Source organism: Cololabis saira, chromosome 12 (genome assembly GCF_033807715.1).
Source record: "Cololabis saira isolate AMF1-May2022 chromosome 12, fColSai1.1, whole genome shotgun sequence".
Classification (NCBI taxonomy): domain Eukaryota; kingdom Metazoa; phylum Chordata; class Actinopteri; order Beloniformes; family Belonidae; genus Cololabis; species Cololabis saira.
In genome coordinates, this window is record NC_084598.1 from 19,309,514 (window position 1) to 19,329,575 (window position 20,062).

Genomic DNA, 20,062 nt, shown 5'->3' on the forward strand with positions numbered 1-20,062 from the left:
TTATTAAATCTTGAGTACAATAAAATTGTCTGCAGGATTATGTATTTGTTTGAATGATTAAAAAAAAAAATGTGATTAAAAGTCAGCTCAACCCTTAAACAACCATTTAACTGTCAATCCAACAGATTAAATAGTAAGAAAAGTATGTGAACTTCAAAGATTAGCATCCAGTTTGACTGTGAAGTTAGAATAATATTTTTTCTTTCCAATTATTCCATAAACAATGAGAGAGAGGGTTTTATGGTGTGATCTTTTTAGAAATCTATTGTGGCCCACATGATAGAGGTTTTCCTAAAATGTAGAGTTCCATGCATCAAACATCAGGAGATATCATGGTTTGGGCTGTATGTGTGAGTTTTAAAGGAAAATATCACAAAAAATAAAATAAAAGTGAGTAATACATAGAGGGAGGGAGGGATGAGGAAAGAATTATGCATCAAAATAACAAGCCTAAGTGTGTAAGTAGTTCCACTAAAGCATGGTTAGACAACAGTAAGATAACAATAAAAGTTAATGCTTTGGCGTAAATCCCCACCCTGTCCCATAGAAAATTTGAGAAAGTACCTAAAGCAATGTTGGAACACCGACCGACATCCCAGAGTTGAAGGTGCTCTGTGAGAAAAAATACGCTAAAGTAAATTCAAGCCAGACATTTCAATGAGAAAAAAAAGGAAAAAAAATATATTGTAACGTGCTGCCCTGGGGATTACACCAGATATCAAAAGCAGGTTTGCATAAGTTTGCTGCTATTGGATATGTAATTCTGTCTCAATTTTTTTTTATTTGGTTTGTATCTACTTCTAACACTTGTTTTATTTTAATCTCATGATGATTTGGGTCCCATTTTTGCAAAAACCTACATTCTAAAGGTCTCACAAACTTTCTAGCAATGCCACATCAGGAGCAATGTCCTCCTTTTTTCCTAACCGGGAAATGTGGGTAATTCATTTAATCATTTTCGAAACGTTATTTTTAGCATGCAGGCTTTTGAAAAGGTAAAAAATTAAGATAAAATCTTGGAGAGAGGGGAAAGGTGGGAGCCCTTTTGGCAGGTCTAACTCTTGGGCAATTTCCTCGTATTCTCTGTTGAAGACAACTTGCCTTTTCATCTTCCTATCCATTTTTCAACAGCTGCCTTTAATCTTCTGCAGAGAAGCACTACATTGAATTAAAAAAATACTTTCCTTGTTTTGTAATGGAGCAATCTCATGTGGTGAAGAATGGATTGCTGCCACTGCAACAATGGTTTGCTCACTGATAAGTGGTAGCCTGTGAGATTAAATGCGGTACTCATCATGTTATATTGCGGGCTGCATTGCTCTGCAAAGTCCATGGGATACAGCTGTTTTTCTTTTCTGTCTTACTCCGCTTCCTACACGGATTCCTCAAAAACAAAAGAGAGGCCAACACATATGAACTTGGTCATGTGGATTTTCTGATGTAGTCCGTTGAGACACATACAAATCGATTACTTTTTGGGAATTATCCATTTCTTTTCAAACTCGGGCTTTATGAAATTTGCTATTACAAAACATGAGACGGGACAATCAATCATAATGTGTGAAAGTCATGATGGAACAAATTGCTTTATTATCCAGTTATTTTCAATTACCATGCAATAATAATTAAATGTCATCCATGCATATCCGTGAACTGAGCAGCATTTAGTCTTACCAGATGCAGTCATGTGCTGTGCAGTGAATATTCCTCTGACTAACGTGAATCTGTCAGATTCTTTGCACCACTTTTCTGTCAGTAACCACAGCTTAGGATGTATGACCAATTTTCATCTTTTACAATTCAAGTTGAAACCATTAGATCCACTTTGCAATTAATCTAGATATGTGAATATTTTGCCATAACTTGTACAAACCTGCTCTCTGAAGAGAAGTACTGTAGGTTGAGGAGACAAGCCTGAATGCTTTACAGAGAGGATGCAGGCTTTACACTGGTGCTTTAAAGGTCATCGCCTACCATTCATTTGAAATTTTATTCTGTTCATGTATTAGATCAGAGAGCTGACAGGATCAAAAACAACTTTGGTAATTATGGTTAACCTTTATTGTCAATAAAGTAACTGAATAGATTTAAGATAATAAATAACTTATGGAAAATCTTTGGCAAACAACATTGCAAACAGTTGTTTAAATGGGAGCAAATGGAAACACATTCAACATGACTATGGGAAAAAAAATAAAACTTTTATGGTGAACTTTAAAAATATATCTGCAGCAGATAATGCATAATATACACAGCACATTATTCAAAATTATATCCATCTCTATTCTCGGTTTTAGAAAAGTTTCTGATTAAATAGATAAGGTGCATACATTACACACAACAACATTAAAACTTGTTCGTAATAGGTACAATTTTCTGTTCCCCAAGTGTTGCTGCAGTGATGTGATCTTCACTGTCTGCAAAGAAGAAAAAATAATACTGAAAATATAATAACAAAGATGTACAGGCTTTGCGGCCATAGTATACTGACAAGCATGTGCTTAACACATTACTATCCATGTTAAAACCAGAGGTTTGACACTCCACAGCCTTTTAACATACAGTAAGTACTGTAGTTTAGAGGGGTACTCACATTACTGTTGCTCCAGCTCTATGTCCTCCGGGTCTGTGCTTTAATCCAGATGACAGAAGTATGTATTAGCAGAACTTGAAAAAACATGGAAAACTGCATTTTTGGTTCAATTGTTCTGTATTTTCCCACCTTGTCACTGTGTGTAGCCTTGATCCGAGAGAGTTGTGAGTTTTCTATTTTGTAAAGAAAAGATTTAATGAGATGAGACTGGCAAAATGACTCAACCATCAGAAATGAAGTAGATTCATTTTATTTATTATATACAAAAGTAAAGTAGAAATATGTTACCATGTCATATTTTGCAAGTATTGTACAGGTACAAACTGTTTCTTTGGGTCATTAAAATGTTATGCTCTGCTGTGAAGGCTTTTTTAAAGAACAACACAAAAAAACAACATTTGAATGCATTTCGATGGTCTGAGACAATGCAGCTCACTAGACTCCACATGAAGAGAGTAAATTACACATTTTAAAACCATATCTAATGTATAGGGGATGAGTATCTCAGTCAACGCACAAAATCTGGTTGGAAAGCCTCTGATGGATGTTTGTTTTCAACAGAATTCCAGCCAAACTAAGTCAGTCTTTTGAAGTCAAACATACTTTTGGTGGATATTGAACTGCAACAACCAACAACACTCCTGTGGTGGCAAATCAAGGTCTTTTAAAATGACAGTTTATTTGGTTTTGGCATAAAGAGATCATGTTTGTTCCCCTGCTCTTACTTTAATAATATGATGGTTAAAGTCCAATATTTACATTACCATCAAAGTTGGGAGGTTTGAGCATTTAAAGGAGCCGTCTGTAAGAAATGGCCAAAACTGGTACTGCAGTCACTTTCAAAATATTGTTGAGCGGCGTGTACCCTCCCCCTCCTCCCCCCGACCAGAGGTTGCCAGGTAGGCTGCAGAATGCAGCAGGAACGTAGGCTGCCATGGCTGCGATAATTAGAGCCGAGCTGGCAACCCGGATGCCGAAACAATACTGACTTGGTGATTGGGAGATAGGTGGAGGGTGGAGCTTCAGGCCAAAACAAAAAATGACAACATAAACATCAGTTGAGGGCTGCAACTCCTCTTTTTAAACTGGAATATCCTGGCTTGAGTGCTGTTGTCAGTGACATAAGTATTTGAAATGAACATGATTTTTAAATGTATGTTGACATATCGGGGTCATTTTATGATTCGTTTTATTATTGCTCTTACATACAGCTCCTTTAACACCCATCAACATTTATTTATTTATTTATTTATTTATTTTTTTAATTAATTAATTTTTAATTTACAACATGAATAGTGAAATGTAACTATCAGTCTTTAGAAACAACAGTATTGCACACATTCACACACCGGTTGTCGACAGATATGTATGTATGTATGTATGTATGTATGTATGTATGTATGTATGTATGTATGTATGTATGTATGTATGTATGTATGTATGTATGTATGTATGTATGTATGTATGTATGTATGTATGTATGTATGTATGTATGTATGTATGTATGTATGTATGTATATGGACAAGACTAAAGTTATTTGCATGTACTGTCGATTTTAAATGAATTACCATCGAAGTACGTCGAATCTCAAATACCACTTGCAGCCAAACACACGACCGATGCAGAGAGCGCACCCCCCCCTCCGTCAAAAGCAGACAACGTTGGATAGCAGCTTGCTATACAAGCTTGCCGCTTGTATCCGCGATCTTGTCCTTTCGGTCACTACCCAAAGTTCATGACCATAGGTGAGGGTAGGGGCGTAGATTGACCGGTAAATCGAGAGCTTCGCCTTTCGACTCAGCTCCCTCTTCACCACAACGGTCCAGTACATAACTGCGGACGCTGCACCGATCCGTCTGTCAATCTCACGCTCCATTGTTCCCTCACTCGTGAACAAGATCCCGAGATACTTGAACTCCTCCACCTGAGGCAGGACTTCTCCACCCACCCGGAGAAGGCATGCCACCCTTTTCCGGTCGAGAACCATGGCCTCGGTCTTGGAGGTGCTGATTCTCATCCCTGCCGCGTCGCACTCGGCCGCAAACCGCCCCAGCACATGCTGGAGGTCCCGGTCTGATGAAGCCAACAGGACAACATCATCTGCAAAAAGCAGAGATGAAATCCTGAGGTTCCCAAACCGGATCCCCTCCGGCCCCTGGCTGCGCCTAGAAATCCTGTCCATAAAAATTATGAACAGGACCGGTGACAAAGGGCAGCCCTGCCGGAGTCCAACATGCACTGGGAACAAGTCTGACTTACTGCCGGCAATGCGAACCAGACTCCTGCATTTTCCCACATACTACAGTAAAACAGAGACCAGAGGGATTCTCACAATAGACAAAGGCTGCAGGAACAAGCAGCGCTTGTAATGCAACAACAGTATCCCACAAGTGACGACGCCAAGATGGTGCCGGTCTTTGCCGCAGGTAGTAAACACTGCTTGCTGCTGCCGCCTTGTTTCTCTGTTCATTTTGTCAAAATGTCTTTACTTCACTTCTCTGATCACCAATTTCTCTACTCGCTTGTTGCAAAATGTGGGAGTTGCTAGAATCTTTAGATATCATACAATTTGACTTCAACTCTTGAGATCACACTTCAAATAAATTGATTCCCTATTCAGAAGGAGATTCCAATTTGAGGTGTGTGGAGTGTGAAGGTATATTTATTTTTATGTATGTTTTATTTTATCATATGATGGTTGAGTGTTTTTACCGTCAGTGAATGATAAAATCCTCTTCAACAAAGTCGATTTGGCATTAAACAATTGGATCTTGAATGTTTACATTCAAAACTGATACAAATAGGTTATTGACTCAGAAGAAAATCAGACTATTTTCAGAATCTATTCAAGTTCACTGTGTGCAAAGAAAGTAAAAATACCCTGAGATTGAAATATATTGTTTCTAGAGGCATATTTATGAAGGTTTACCTGATTACAAAGATTTGTTAACTCGAGACATTCATACGTACCAAAATAGATTCTTGCGTAAAAAAAAATATTTAAATAATAAATCCAGTTTTAAACATAAGCATGGCATAAAGAAGTTAGCACTCATAGTTATTTATAAACAGAACCTTTTCATTTGTGAAATGATAAATAGCACACACTGTTGCACTAAAGGGGCATTTTAAAAAACTATTATTACAGTATATACAATATCTGAAATGTAAGACAAGCAAACACATGTGTCATTTACCACTTAAAGCATAATTGAGAAAAGTACTTAAGCCACTGCTATGACTAACATGGATGTGTGGTATGCTCAAAGAGATGGAAAGTCAAGTGAAAAAATGTTTTGAGTCAGTTCTGAACTTTGATTCTGACTGTGAGTCAATCCAGACCCAGATCCTTCTACAGCACCCTTAAGGCATTCACAAGTTTTATGTTATTAAAGTTTTATGTAAAGCACTTTGTGTTGCATTTTTATATATGCACGAAAAGTGCTATATAAATAAATATTGATTTGATTTGATGTGACTGACTCTTTAGTCCTCACCATTTTCTTTCATTCGACTGAACTCTACCATGTATGAATGCTGAGAGGCCCACCACACTTCCCCCACACTCTTGTTGTGTTCTCCATTAGGGAAAAACCAGATTGATGGCATGACTAAATTCTATCCATCCATTTTCTATACCCGCTTTATCCTGTGGAGGGTCACGGGGTCAAACTAGGAACCTTCTTGCTTTTAGGCAACAGTGCTAACCACTAAATCACCATGACTAAATTGATTTTTAGAAAAGAAAAAAAATATACCCAGTGTAACCATAGGAGTTTTGCAGAAACTAATGATGTTTTAAGATTGGGCTCCACTAACAGCCATGAGCCTCAGGCTCTTTTAAAGGATCTGGGGCCTCATTTATAAAAGAGTGCGTAGGATTCATACTAAAAGTGCACGTAAACCCAAAAGCCGAAAATGGCGGGTGCAAAAAAAAATCCGGATTTATAAAACCGTGTGCACGCACACTTGCACGCAATGTTCGCTTTATAAATCACAGTCCAGCTGGAAGGTTGCGCAGGTGAATTCGCCTCATATCCCGCCCTCTACACGCCCACTTCATACCAAAAATGGGCAGTGCAAAGTAGTATTTGCATATAAATGAGCCTGCTGAGCATGCGCAGCGGCTTCCTGCAGCCTGTTTGGGCGTCAGCATGAATGAGACGTGTCGAGCCACTGTGCCACTGAATTTCACGGAGATTGAGATCGAGATGTTGTGGATGAGGTGGAGGACAGGAAAACGACATTATTTGGTGGTCACAGTAAAAGTAGAAAAAGTATATAAATAGTATAAAATAAAGCGAGTGAGTGGCAGCACGCCGTTGCTGCGCTAAACGCCGTGAGTGCCACGGTGCAATTTCCACTGGGAACAGTTGGAACCCGACTTTTCAAAATTATGTTTTTGTCCCCCCCACTTTTTACAGTTTAAAAACTAACGGTAAGCTCAGCCTGTAATTGCAAATCATCAAGACACCCTGTGCGAAGGCGATGCGAAGGTGGCTCCCCCCTCCTCCCCTCCCCTCTCCCCTCAGAGCTGCTCAAGGCTGATTTATGGTTCCGCGTCACACCAACGCAGAGCCTACGGCGTAGGGTCTGCGTCGTTTTAACGCTGAACCATAATTTAGGCTTACGCCCACGTGTAAAGGTTTCAGGCGCGCGTAAAACTCATATATATATATATATATAAAAAATCTGTGTCCCTTTAGGGGCTCCGTAGAGCCCATAAACGCTCTACGGAGCCCCTCATTTGTTCTGTCCTCAGTCACTCTCCAGTTGTCACGGTAGGTGACGAGGAGGTTCCCGGCGTGTCCTGGCACTGCGGCTGCAGCACCAGCAGCAGCTGATCGTCCTGACTGACGCTGTGCTTCAAACACAGAGGGACACGATCAGCACTATTATATTATAAGTCTGATATGTGATGACATTAAGAGTATGACATGAATCTGGCTTCATTTCACCACCTCACTGCCTGCGTCGCCAGTTCCCCATATCTTAAGTATGTTCCTACGGGAGGGTCAGGGTTGGCGTAGGGATACGCACATTTTTCGGTTAGTTTTTTCTTTTTAAATCCCAACCTTTGCGTAGAAGGTGGCTTGCACATCTTTCAAGCCCTGTTTTGTGCGCAAGCAAGCTTTATAAATGAGACCCCTGAACATTATTTCAAATCCTACCAATGCACATCATTCATGTATTCACGTATTTCCTGCCAAAATCTTTGCTATCAGGCCTTCAATCAGTTCCTGTACTATGGATTCATCTGTTCCTCCAATGTGCATGATAACTTTAACAAAACTGACCCTGCATCACTCTGCTCGGAACAAGACGTGAAACATTTGAAGCTGTTCAGGTTTCCCACTGATATTGCAATATCAACAATTCTGTACTTAGTAAATTTGTGGAGGAAAGGTATCCAGTATTGTATTCATAAATAAAGAACATTACTGAGAGGTCTATAAATTCCTGGCTTCTCATGGTACTATGTGCAAATCACTTGTGCTTTTACTGTGTTGTCGCAGCACATACTGTAATCAGGGTAATAAGTACATACATGATAAAATTTCCTGGAAGTCAATCTGACATGGCTTCTGAAGCTGTCTGATCTGTGTAATTGGCAATTTAAGTCTTAATCAAAAAGGCCATCAACGCGTCACAGGATGGAAATATTACTTTCCCTTTTCTCATTGAAGTGGATAAGCTGCAGCATTTGATCTCTGGCAGAAAAAAAAACAAAACAAGAATCACTCATTTTAGTGCCAAGTGTTGTGTGTTAACTGTATAAATTCCTGAGCAATTACTGGTAAGTATCCCTGAGTCCTACAGACGAAAAAGATTAAATGTCTATTTAAAGTTCAACTTGAGTCATAATCAAAACCTGTCTAAAACAAACAAGCTTCTGAGTAAGTCCTTGCAGTGTGGATGGATTCACGGCATAACAACAGCGAGTGGAAGGAAAAATGATTATCCAATGATAATCAATGTACTTAGAACAATCCTATGGGAGGCTCACAGAGCCTCACTACCTGAAAAAACACTTTTTTTGCTTTTGGCCAACCAGTTCAGTGTAGCGTAACAACAGAGTATGCCGAAGAAGAGACAGAGGTACAACTATCAAAATATTTACAATGTATGCAACTGTCCCTCAATATAAGCTAATGAGAAACAGAGAAGGTATGCCTGAAGAACCTTACAATGCAATTTTTTTCCTTCTGTTTTGGGTGTTCTTTTAGTTCCACATCTTATTTTTTCAATCATAATATTTGCATGCAGATGCTCTCACAATGACATTATAGGGTAATGAACTGTGGGCTGCAGCATATAGCTCAAGCTTCAACATTTAATCATAATTTAATCATAACCATCTGCTCTTAACTCCACATTTATTCATCTTAGTTTCTATCTCAATTTCATCTCTATTCAGAACTTCAGATGTAGTAGAAAAGTAAAACTCAGTTTAAAAAAAAAAATCTAAATATCTAACCTGATGGCTTTCAAGTCACCTTGGACAATTTAGCCAGCGTATGCTGATGTATGAAAAGTCTGGCAAATATGCTGGAATACTTTAAATAAGTCAGGGGCAGGTTTTGCACAAGTTAAGCGGATGATGAAGCAGGATGGCTTACATGGTAGTATGGAGAACAATTTTGTACATCAAAAATTATGGCTCATGCGTGAGGCCATACAGTGGGGCAAAAAAGTATTTAGTCAGACACCAGTTGGGCAAGTTCTCCCACTTAAGAAGATAAGAGAGGCCTGTAATTTTCATCACAGGTATATTTCAACTCAGAGACAAAATGAAAAAAAAAAAACAATCCTGAAAATCACATTTGCCAATTTTTAAAGAATGTATTTGCAAATTATAGTGGAAAATAAGTATTTGGTCAATAACAAAAGTTCATCTCAATACTTTGTTATATACCCTTTGTTGGCAATGACAGAGGTTGAACGTTTTCTGTAAGTTTTCACAAGGTTTTCACACACTGTATTTTGACCCATTCCTCCATGCAGATCTAGAGCAGTGATGTTTTGGGGCTGTCGCTGGGCATCACGGACTTTCAACTCCCTCCAAAGATTTTCTATGGGGTTGAGATCTGGAGACTGGCTAGGCCACTCCAGGACCATGAAATGTTTCTTACGAAGCCACTCCTTCGTTGCCCGGGCGGTGTGTTTGGGATCATTGTCATGCTGAAAGACCCAGCCACGTTTAATCATCAATGCCCCTTGCTGATGGAAGGAGGTTTTCACTCAAAATCTCACGATACATGGCCCCAGTCATTCTTTCCCTTAAACAGATCAGTCGTCCTGATCCCTTTGCAGAAAAACATCCCCAAATCATGGTGTTTCCACCCCCATGCTTCACAGTAGGTATGCTGTTCTTTGGATGCAACTCAGATTTCTTTCTCCTCCAAACACGACAAGTTGTGTTTCTACCAAAAAAGTTCTATTTTGGTTTCATCTGACCATATAACATTCTCCCAATCCTCTTCTGCATCATCCAAATGCTCTCTAGCAAACTTAAGACGGGCCTTGACTGTGGCAGGGTGGAGGATTGAGCGTGGTCTGCGGGGAGCAGCACACAGGTGGCGCAGGCCTGGTTCAGGTTCTCTCCACCCTGCCTGGCTATGGTGGCCTAAGGAGCGGCTGCACACCAGCAAAGGGTGCTGCTCGAAGGATGACACAGAGCTACTGAGTGTGCTGGTACTCGTCTGTGTGGAAATAAAAGTTCAAGGATTTCTCCTCGAAACCCGTGTCCTCTTTCCCTGTTGGTTGACCCCCAGTAGCACGAGATTGCTACATTGATAGTTTAGCATATGCCAGCATTTTAGTTTTACTTTGATATGTTGGCATACGCTGGCTAAATCGTCAAGGTTTTACTGCATAAAGAGGAAACCTTGCTAATGCTCACACTACCTCACCAAGCTGGACAGAATTTTATTCTCAAACATTTACATTTCTCTTGCCTGCAGTTAAGAAATGGACAGTTGGTTCTGATTCCCATTTTAGTCACAGAGCTACTGAATGTTATGCACTATATAAAGTGTTATACAGAAGCATTGGCAGAGCATTTAAACTAATTTCTCATTTTTAATTAAAAGTTTTATTCTTCCACTTCTGAGATAAAGCAAATTTTTTTGAAGTTGTCTTTATAAAGAAGACATTATATAAATGCAGACCACTTATTCCAGAAAAAGATCACGATGGGTTTTAAAATATCCTGTTGTACAACATTATTCCTCTGCTTTGAATGACATGGACCTATGGTTTCCCTACATTTTACTTCTTTCTTTGGAAAGCAGACACTAAAGGCCCCCCATCTGTGTCAATGTGTTAAAGCTAAGGCAAAATGCAGTACATGAGACTACTGGAATGAGAATATTTTTGAATCTCCTGCTTCCAGTTTGATCCCGTCATTTAGCATAGCAAAATTATGAATAGGCTTTGACGTTACGATTCATTCTTTTAGTAATTTCACCACATTAGTTGGAGGCTTCCTTCCTGCCTCGCTGATGGTCCTACAGGAACTACATTTACAACACTAAAGAAAACACATGCACGCACACACACACACACACACACACACACACACACACACACACACACACACACACACACACACACACACACACACACACACACACACACACACACACACACACACACACACACACACACACACACACAGTAGGCTTTGGGAATTCTATTTCTTAGCTTCCTACTCGGGGTCCTCAAACTTTTACAAATCTAAGTAAATAGTAACAGGCTGCATTTTTAGAGATGTTTTAATTTCTCTGACCGTGCAAAGTCCCCAATATCAAGAACTGCATCCACAGACAAGTCTTAGCCTAAACCATATTGTGTATGCAGAGGATTCTTCTCTATCATACACAAACTCACACTGATAAAAAAGAAGGTATTTGGAAGTTCAGGGTCTTGCCCAAGGTTGCTTCGACATGTCCAAATGGAAAGTAAGGAACTCCATCACCGACCTTCAGAAAGTTTTTAATTTTCAGCAGCACGTCTGTTTGTGTTTTTTTGGTGTTTTTAAAAAAAAACTCAAATTAAGTATGGTTGCTTCCATAATCCTTTTGCAATATAAAGACTGTTGGTTGACTCTACATAGTTGAATTTACATACTGCAAAGCACAAGACTAGCTTGACTAGAGTCAAATAGGGCAAATTACTGGGAAAAGGAATAATTCAATATTTGCCCCTTTGCTTAAACAGACGTTAAACATGTGCTGCTGCAAAATCAAACTTCTGTTCACATTTGTAAGGCCAGCCTCCGACTTTTTTTGTTATGACTAGTGAAGGAGGGCTGAAAACCCTAGAGAGCAAAGCCGGGCTGCCAAGATCTGTTTATAAGATCTGAAATTTAATGCTAAACTTTTTTACAGCACGTGTCATTTTTTTTAAAGGCTTCAAAATATAGATTTGCTTGTACCTTGTGCATAATGAGACAATAAAGCGCAAGTATGAACAGCAGTCCTCCACAGGTCGACGTAATGATGAAGCCAAGTTTGAAAAGGTCTCTGGACAGTCCTTTCTGGGAGGCCTGCACCGACTTCTGACTGTAACTGTCTGTTGAAAGGAACATTTATAAGTGATCAAAGTTGCTCCAGATGTCTGTGATGTTGATCACAAATCATTCCAGGAGAGAGGTTCTCACCTGTAAAATCTTGTGTTGTAGACTCTGTAGGTAAGTTTGTAGTGGAGCCAAAGCTTTCTGTGTATTCATGCTGGCATGTCCAGTCAACAGGTGAGTCACTGGTTGTCACCAATTCCCAGTAAACAGCCAACACCTCTGAAACTTTCTGCAGTGCTTCTGAAGGAGACCCTCGATAGAGAATTTCAAAATTCTCAGGCTCATCCTGCAACAGATCCCACAGAAATGCATCTCCTCACATCACATTCTAATCTGAAGTACATGGAAATGTTAGCTTCACTGTTTGGAAACGTACACTCACCTCAACCTCCTCATTAATCTGAGGCACACATTTCTGAGAATACATGTTGAGGATGAGCGCTCTGAGGGACTGAACATAGCCGTCATTTACAGAACCCCGCTTATACTTGAAGTGGGTTGTGAGAAGCTCCAGGATCCAAGGTAAAGCAGCTTTCACAAAACAACATTTGCTCTGTAAGACACCAAGCAAAGCAGTCAGCAGGAGATATATGTTAATGGAAGGCTTGGTTTTCAGATGGAAACAATTAAGACTTTACTTTACCAAACTTCTCTGTTTTATGAATATGTAGTTTATTGAACACCCACTGCTCAACTGGTTATCCATCTGCAGAAACAACAGGAGAAGTCTCAGACCAGGGAATGTGATCTGATAAGTGTAATGTTGTTTTAACTCCTACCAATTGCTTTACTGTCAGCAGGTGCTCCCTTGTGATTGAGTGTCTGCATGGACCAGGGACCTCAGCCATCGTCAGCGGAAAGCTCAGGAACATAAGCATACACAGACACTTTACCTGCAACTGACACAATCCAGCATTATCTTCATGCCAACTAAAAAAAGTAATAGAAACGCTTCTACTTGCTTCAGACATTACTCAACTAGTCGGAGTAATGAATGCCAAACAAAATTAGCAACCAAACATTGAATCAGCCATGGCAGCAACGAAGGCTAACGCCGCATTCTGACACTAACATTTCATCCCGAATGCACTCATAACTGATCCTCTCGATTCAGTGATCCCTCTCAAGTCCAGATAAGCTTTTCTTTAAGAGCAAAAACAGAACTGTCATAGATTATTTTGTAAGGAAAAAACGAAGAAAAAAAAAGAGAAAATTTAAAACACCAGCTTCATTCCAATTTCCTCGCAATTGAGCCACAACAGTTTAACAGTTGGAACGTTATCAGAAAATATAATATAAAATTGCCTTTCCACCAAAATATCCAAACACCAGTTCTGCATGAGAAGCTACGTAGTGAAAATAATTATTAAAAAAAAAAAAAAAGCACACACACACCAACTTTATTGTCACCACATCACAGTGTTGTGTGAACCAGATCAACTAGCATGAGATTAGCATCGGTTATATTCATTTACGGGCATATAGTCCCCTCTGCCATGTACGTTTGACCAGTCAGAGAACATGCAAGCTCTTCCTTCGGCTCACCTCGCATGCTTCCTAAGACCCTCTGACAACCTTAGCAATATTATGGGCTCCAGATGGACTTAAACTCAATTTTGAAACAAGACAAGCACATGTTCTTAATACTCCAGGAAAACTCAGCAATCTATTTCCATCTATATTTTTTTATTTGAATAAACCTTCACATACATTACTTGTAAATAGTATGCAGCATAAGCAATGAAAATTTCAAGCAACGCAATTAAAACACCAAACGGGAAGATTAAATCAAGATTTGGTTTCTCTTCATCTTCTGAGATGCATTAAGAAAAATCACTGAAAGCTTCATACATGGGAATTATTGCTTATGTTTTACTTTAACTTTACATGCTATATGCTTATTTTTTGTATAAAAATGTAATCAACTTCATGCAGTCACTTGAAGGCCATGCCCCTGGACCAAAATCTTGTGATCAAAGATTAAGTTTTGAAGCAAGTGTGAAACAAGAATGCATAATTTAAAAAAGAAAGTTTAAAAAAAAAGAAGACACTTGATGGTTGAGTCTTCACCAGCATAGACATTCATACCGGACCATTATTCAGAGACCACTTAATGGTTGATGATAATACATAATCAAATTATTGTAATCTAATAAAACTATTGATGTGAAGGTTATCCAGGACATGCAGGAGCACATGATGCAAATATCACCTCTCACATGATTTATTTTCTTAATGCTTGCTACAAAAATCTGTATTCAGGTTAGCCATTTGCACAATCAAGCAGCAAATGTCTCATGTCGACCAACAGAAACATGCTCTCTTCTGTCCTTGCAATGCTCTGGTTACTCTAGTGAGTTTTTCCATTCTTCTGACTGAAAAGCTCTCACCTACCTTAGCTTTGCTCTGGCTCAGGGTTGACACAAGGATGGTCATCTGGTACTTGGTTGACAATGGAAAACACCAGACTCCTCTGTCACACACATTGAAGCAAAAAGATCCTTTTCATACATCCACTTCCACTCCACGGAAAGGAATTTGTTGTTGAGTAAATCTGACACTTTGTCATGTGGCGTTGTTCTTCAGTGCACTGCCGCATGTGCTCCTCCTCTTTCACAGAGTTCAAACTAAGAATGACCACAATTTGGAGCTGACAGACAGCCCTTTTAGAGACCTCCCACCTCTGCGAGCTGACAAGAAACACTATCCCAGTTTCTGCAGATATGTAATGGAAATCCCTCCTTTTTTCTTCTCTCTCTGTATTATTTCATAAACTGGTCCCTTTCATGTGAAATGGTTTGAGAAAAATATTTCTAAAACTTTACAAAAGACCATCTGTGAGACCCGCTGTGAACTTCATGTTGTGGTGCTGTGGGTGCGCCTCAGTTTCCCCAGCAACCAAGTTTCACACCTGCAACAATAAGCGGCAGTATTTGTTCCTGGTTGGCCCTTCTGTCATCGTCCGATTGTTGATTCACTTCGCAGTAACGCCATTCAACCATGATCAGTTCACTTGTACTTTTGGAGGGATTATTTGTTGCTCTGATACTGTTTAACCATGCCAGCCTGTTCTGCCAGGAACCCTGCCCTATCTACCTGCTCATCTGGTCCTCTGTTTCAGTCTCACAAATAAATCTGTTCACTTGCACCCAGTTCTGTCTCTTCGGTTTCTTCACCTCTTACCCATAACACTTCATCTGTTTTTTATTGCAACCTTACCCTTGAGATAAGTTTGTTTTTAACAGGGTTCTTAGCTAAAGCAATTGTGCCTCTCAAAAACTATAGGTAGCATATTCACATGTTTATCAATGCCATCTAACAGTTGTGTGAGGTACAGATACTCTTAAATGGTAGTAGCAAGAGAAATACAGTATACTCCGCTTCACAAGTGGACAGTGCTACAGTGGGCTGCTTTTTCGTTTTCCATGACACTAGAGTGCCACACTGAGATAGTCATACAATACCCAGTTGTACTATGTCGATCTTCTACATCACCAGCCCAGTTTGCATCACTGTAGGCTTGTATACCCAGGTTTTCGTTACTCTTTTTATAACACAACTTCTTATCACTTGTACTTTTTAGATACCTTAGCACATGTTTAACTGTACAAAAATGTTCAACAGTAGGTTTGTTGAAATACTGTGACAGTTTACTCACAATGAAGCTCAAATCAGGTCTTGTACATACAGTTAAATAAATCAGACTACCCACTGCTTCTCTGTACATTGAAACATCATTCATTAATGCAGCATCATCAGTGTAGTTTAATTTCTGTTCACAAGGCATTGACCTAGGTCTGCAATTTTTCATGTTAAACCTCTCCAGGATCTTCTCAACATATTCTGCTTGAGACATTGTTACACAGTTATCACCTTGTTGAAAATCAATACCCAAAAAAATTCTCAGTTTGCCCTTCATTTTAAACCTTGCCGCAAGCATGTCTTTTGTGACCTTCATAGCATTCTCATCACTCACTGCAATTAACAAGTCATCAACCCAAATAACCAAAATGATCTTCTCATGTTCTCTTTCTCGTGTGTAAACACAGTGGTCAGCTTGGTTTTGGAGAAACTCATTCTGTGTCAAATGGTCATGCAACAACTTATTCCAATTCCTGCCTGATTGTTTAAACCCATATACAGTAGTGACCTCTGTAGTTTGCAGACTAACTTCTTGTCCGTGTGAGATTTTACCTCATACCCTTCTGGCTGTTCCATGTAGATATCACAGTCTATGGGCACATTTATATAGGCAGTTTTCACATCCATTTGGTGTAAGATCAAATTTTCTTGTGCTGCCTTCTGCATCGAAACTGTAATGCTAGTCATGTTAGCTGTTGGAGAAAATGTCTCCCCATAATCCACACCCATCTTTTGAATGTACCCCTTAGCAACATATCGGGCTTTGTATTTCTCAGATCCATCAATATCAGTTTTAATAGCATACACCCATCTACCCCCCACTGCTTTCTTACCTTCAGGCAAATTGGTCAGGGTAAATGTGCTGTTCTCTCTAAGTGAATGCATTTCCTCATCCATGGCTTTCACCCACTTTGCTGATTTTTCTGAGGTCATTGCTTCTGTAAATGACACAGGTAAGTTACATATCACTCTGTAACAATAATCAATGTTACTCTGAACATGGTCTGTGTATCTGTCTGGTCTCCTTCTTTCTCTGGAAGGATAATGGCCTGACTCAGGTTCACACTTGACCTTGACTACAACTCTTTGTGGTTGGTGATGGCTGACTTCAGGTTTTTGTTCAACTGTCACATGATCTGGACTCATTGATCTAGGTTTTATGAAGTCATTATCTTTAGGTTTAAAATGAGTCTGTGTCTGTTGTTGTTTTTTTTTTTTGGGTGGGGGGGTGACATCCACTGCCAATCCACAGAGCCGACCAAAACATGAGCAGCAATCGACCCAAATCTCGAGATCCGATCACAGTCTAAGCTAAGCTACCGCAATTAACTAACCCCAAAAACTACAGAGCAAGCATGCAGGTGAACAAGCCAATGTATACAGTATGTCTATGTGTGTGTGTGCGTGTATGTATATGATCATGTCTGTGTGTGTGTGTGTGTGTGTGTGTATGTGTGTGTATACGTGCGTGTGTATGTACATGTCTGTGTGGCTGTGTGTGTGTGTTTATGTGTGTATGTATATGTTTGTGTGGCTGTGTATGTGTGTGTGTATACGTATGTGACTGAGTGGCTATATGTATGTATGTGTGTGTGTGTGTGTGTGTGTGTGTGTGTGTGTGTGTGTGTGTGTGTGTGTGTGAGCGTGTATATGTATGTGTGGCTATGTGTGTGTATGTGTGCATGGTCAATTCAATTCAATTCAATTTTATTTATATAGCGTCTAATACAACAGATGTTATCTCTAGACGCTTTCCAGAGATCCAGAACATGAACATGAACATAAACATAAACATAAACATAAACCTCCGAGCAATTATTATATAAACAATGGCAGGTAAAAACTCCCATAGTGGGAGAAAAGCCTTAAGCCAAACAGTGGCAAGGAAAAACTCCCCTTTAGGAGGGAAGAAACCTTGAGCAGGACCACGCTCATAAGGGGGGACCCCCCTGCCGAAGGCCAGACCGGGGGAGTCAGGGACGTCAGCAGCACACAGCAGGCAGGTGGAAGCAACAGCGGGATGACCAGAGGTGGGGGGGCGTCAGCAGCACACAGCAGTCATGTGGAAGCAGCACCGGGATGACCAGAGGGGGGGGGGGGGGGAGGGGGTGCAGGCAGGCGGAAGCAGCAACAGCAGACATCCACGTAGGCAGGTGGAAGCAGCAACGGGATGACCGGGGATAGGGGGGGGGGGGGTCCGGGAACACAGGCCAGAACGCAGCTCCCGAGGCTCCAGCCTGTAAACATGCACAAAAGAGAAAAAAGGGGGGCCGGCACAAGAAACTACAGGAACGATGGACAAAAATGATAGCTATGAGATATTTATAATAAATAAAAATGGTAATGGAGAAGAGAGGCAGGGAAAAGGAGAGGAGAAGAAGGGTGAGAGGCACCGCCCAGCGGATCATGTCGGTGCCCCCCTGCAGCATAAGCCTATAGCAGCATATCTACCGCGAAGCTATATTTGACACTAAGGGTGCGTCCCAATACTCCCCCTCGCCCTCCTTTTCTTCCCTAACCCTAACTTTTGCGCGTTCCCGTGAAGGTAGTGGTGTCCCAATTCCTCTTTTCACCTAGGGGGAGGGGGCATAACGAGGGCTAGGGGCTGAGAATAGCCCCTTCAAATCGAGGGATTTCAGATGCTGACTTGGCGAGCGAGGGGGTATGAAGATTTCCCAGAATGCTTTTCGTCGTCATTTGCGGACTGAATCAAAAAAAAAAACATGGAGGACATTTCTGGTTTTTTTGGGAGTAAAATCAATATTTTGAGTTAGTTTCTGCATAAAAATGCATTTTGATTACATTTCTCGGCGCAAACCGATATTTTACTTTCATAATATTCACTCAGTGAATGTACATCATCCCTTTTTTGTCCGTTGTTCGCTAAGATCGCGCCGGAATATGGTTACGTAAGCTACGTAAGCTACGCCGTAGGTTCCGTAAGCTACGCCGTATGCTGCGTCTATTTAAAGCTCGCCGACCGAGGAAAACATGCTTTACAGACTCGTCTCGATTTTGAGCAAGCAAGCATTCTTTCATTTTTTTGGTTTTTGCATTTTTTGGACGTTTGTGCATTGCAGTAATCACATTTCATTCCAGGGACTCCGGATCAGGTCCGACACCTAATAAGCTTTAGGACTAACAACGAGGAGAATTTCAATAAGAAGAAATATGCTGCTAAACCACTGTGGGAGTGAGTGATCTAGCTATCTGCTTGCAGAATATCTGTGATGGGGTCCTTAACCATGGTATAACTACTATTCATCACTGTTTTCTGTTACACGAAACTCATCAAAGAGCTGGAACTGGAGGGGAAGGTGACCACAGCACAAATTGGCAAAAAATGGGAAAATCTTAAAAAAAATTATAAGGTAAGCAATGGTTATGGTAAGTTATATTATCTGCTGAAGAGATGATGCTTAACAAAAAAAAATCCATGTAAAGTATTTATTAATAATCTTCTGTAAATTGTGTGTGTGTGTGTGTGTGTGTGTGTGTGTGTGTGTGTGTGTGTGTGTGTGTGTGTGTGTGTGTGTGTGTGTGTGTGTGTGTGTGTGTGTGCGTGCTCCGAGACAGACAGTGGGGAGGCCACAGCAGCCTCATGGCCTTTCTACAAAGAGATGCATGAGGTTTTGGGGTCCAGACCTTCAATCCAGCCTCCATGTTTGTTGGCGTCTTATGAAGATCCCACGCAAATACTCATGGTAAGTTTAGCAGTAAAAAAGCACAATCTTATTCCCCAGTCCTTCTTCCTATAGCTAGCTTGTGCTACGACCGGTGGTTACTCCTGATTGTGAGTGATACGACACTACAGTACCTGAAGATCTAACTGTTATTTTCTTTTCAGAACATAATCGACCCTCCATCCTCACCGGTGTCCTCTCTGACAAATTCAGAGGAAAGCACAGAGGTAATTTTTATTTATACAGTGATAATGAACCTGGTATGGTGTTGTGGGTGTGTATGATAGTCCAGTCATGTGTGTAATCAACATGTGTATCCATCTTTTTTTTATCTCAGAACACTTTGGAAGACGCCAGCACATCGGCCTCAAGCTCTGCCTCACCAGCTGGAAGAGGAAGCTGGAAGCTTCAGGCATCAGGTCCACTTTCCCCCCGATCCCCCCAAAAAAAGAAATTCTCTATGCAGGACTTCCTTCAAGCTGAGGCCGCCAAAGAAGACAGAAGATGTCAAAAGAATGAAGAACACATGGACAGGATCCTGAACCTTTTAGAGAAAATGGTGG

General features: G+C 40.4%; 1 protein-coding gene across 1 annotated transcript; it reads right to left on the reverse strand.

The window, feature by feature from the left end:
- Window positions 1-2,202: 2,202 nt before the first annotated feature.
- csf1b (colony stimulating factor 1b (macrophage)) lies at window positions 2,203-14,754 on the reverse strand. Its single transcript, XM_061734822.1, has 9 exons — window positions 14,569-14,754; window positions 12,954-13,073; window positions 12,818-12,880; window positions 12,557-12,727; window positions 12,259-12,460; window positions 12,034-12,170; window positions 2,723-2,766; window positions 2,594-2,631; window positions 2,203-2,417 (listed from the first exon to the last, which is right to left on the reverse strand). The coding sequence occupies exons 1-8, from the start codon at window positions 14,608-14,610 to the stop codon at window positions 2,595-2,597; spliced, it is 816 nt and encodes a 271-aa protein (XP_061590806.1). The 5' UTR covers window positions 14,611-14,754; the 3' UTR covers window positions 2,203-2,417; window position 2,594.
- Window positions 14,755-20,062: the final 5,308 nt, after the last annotated feature.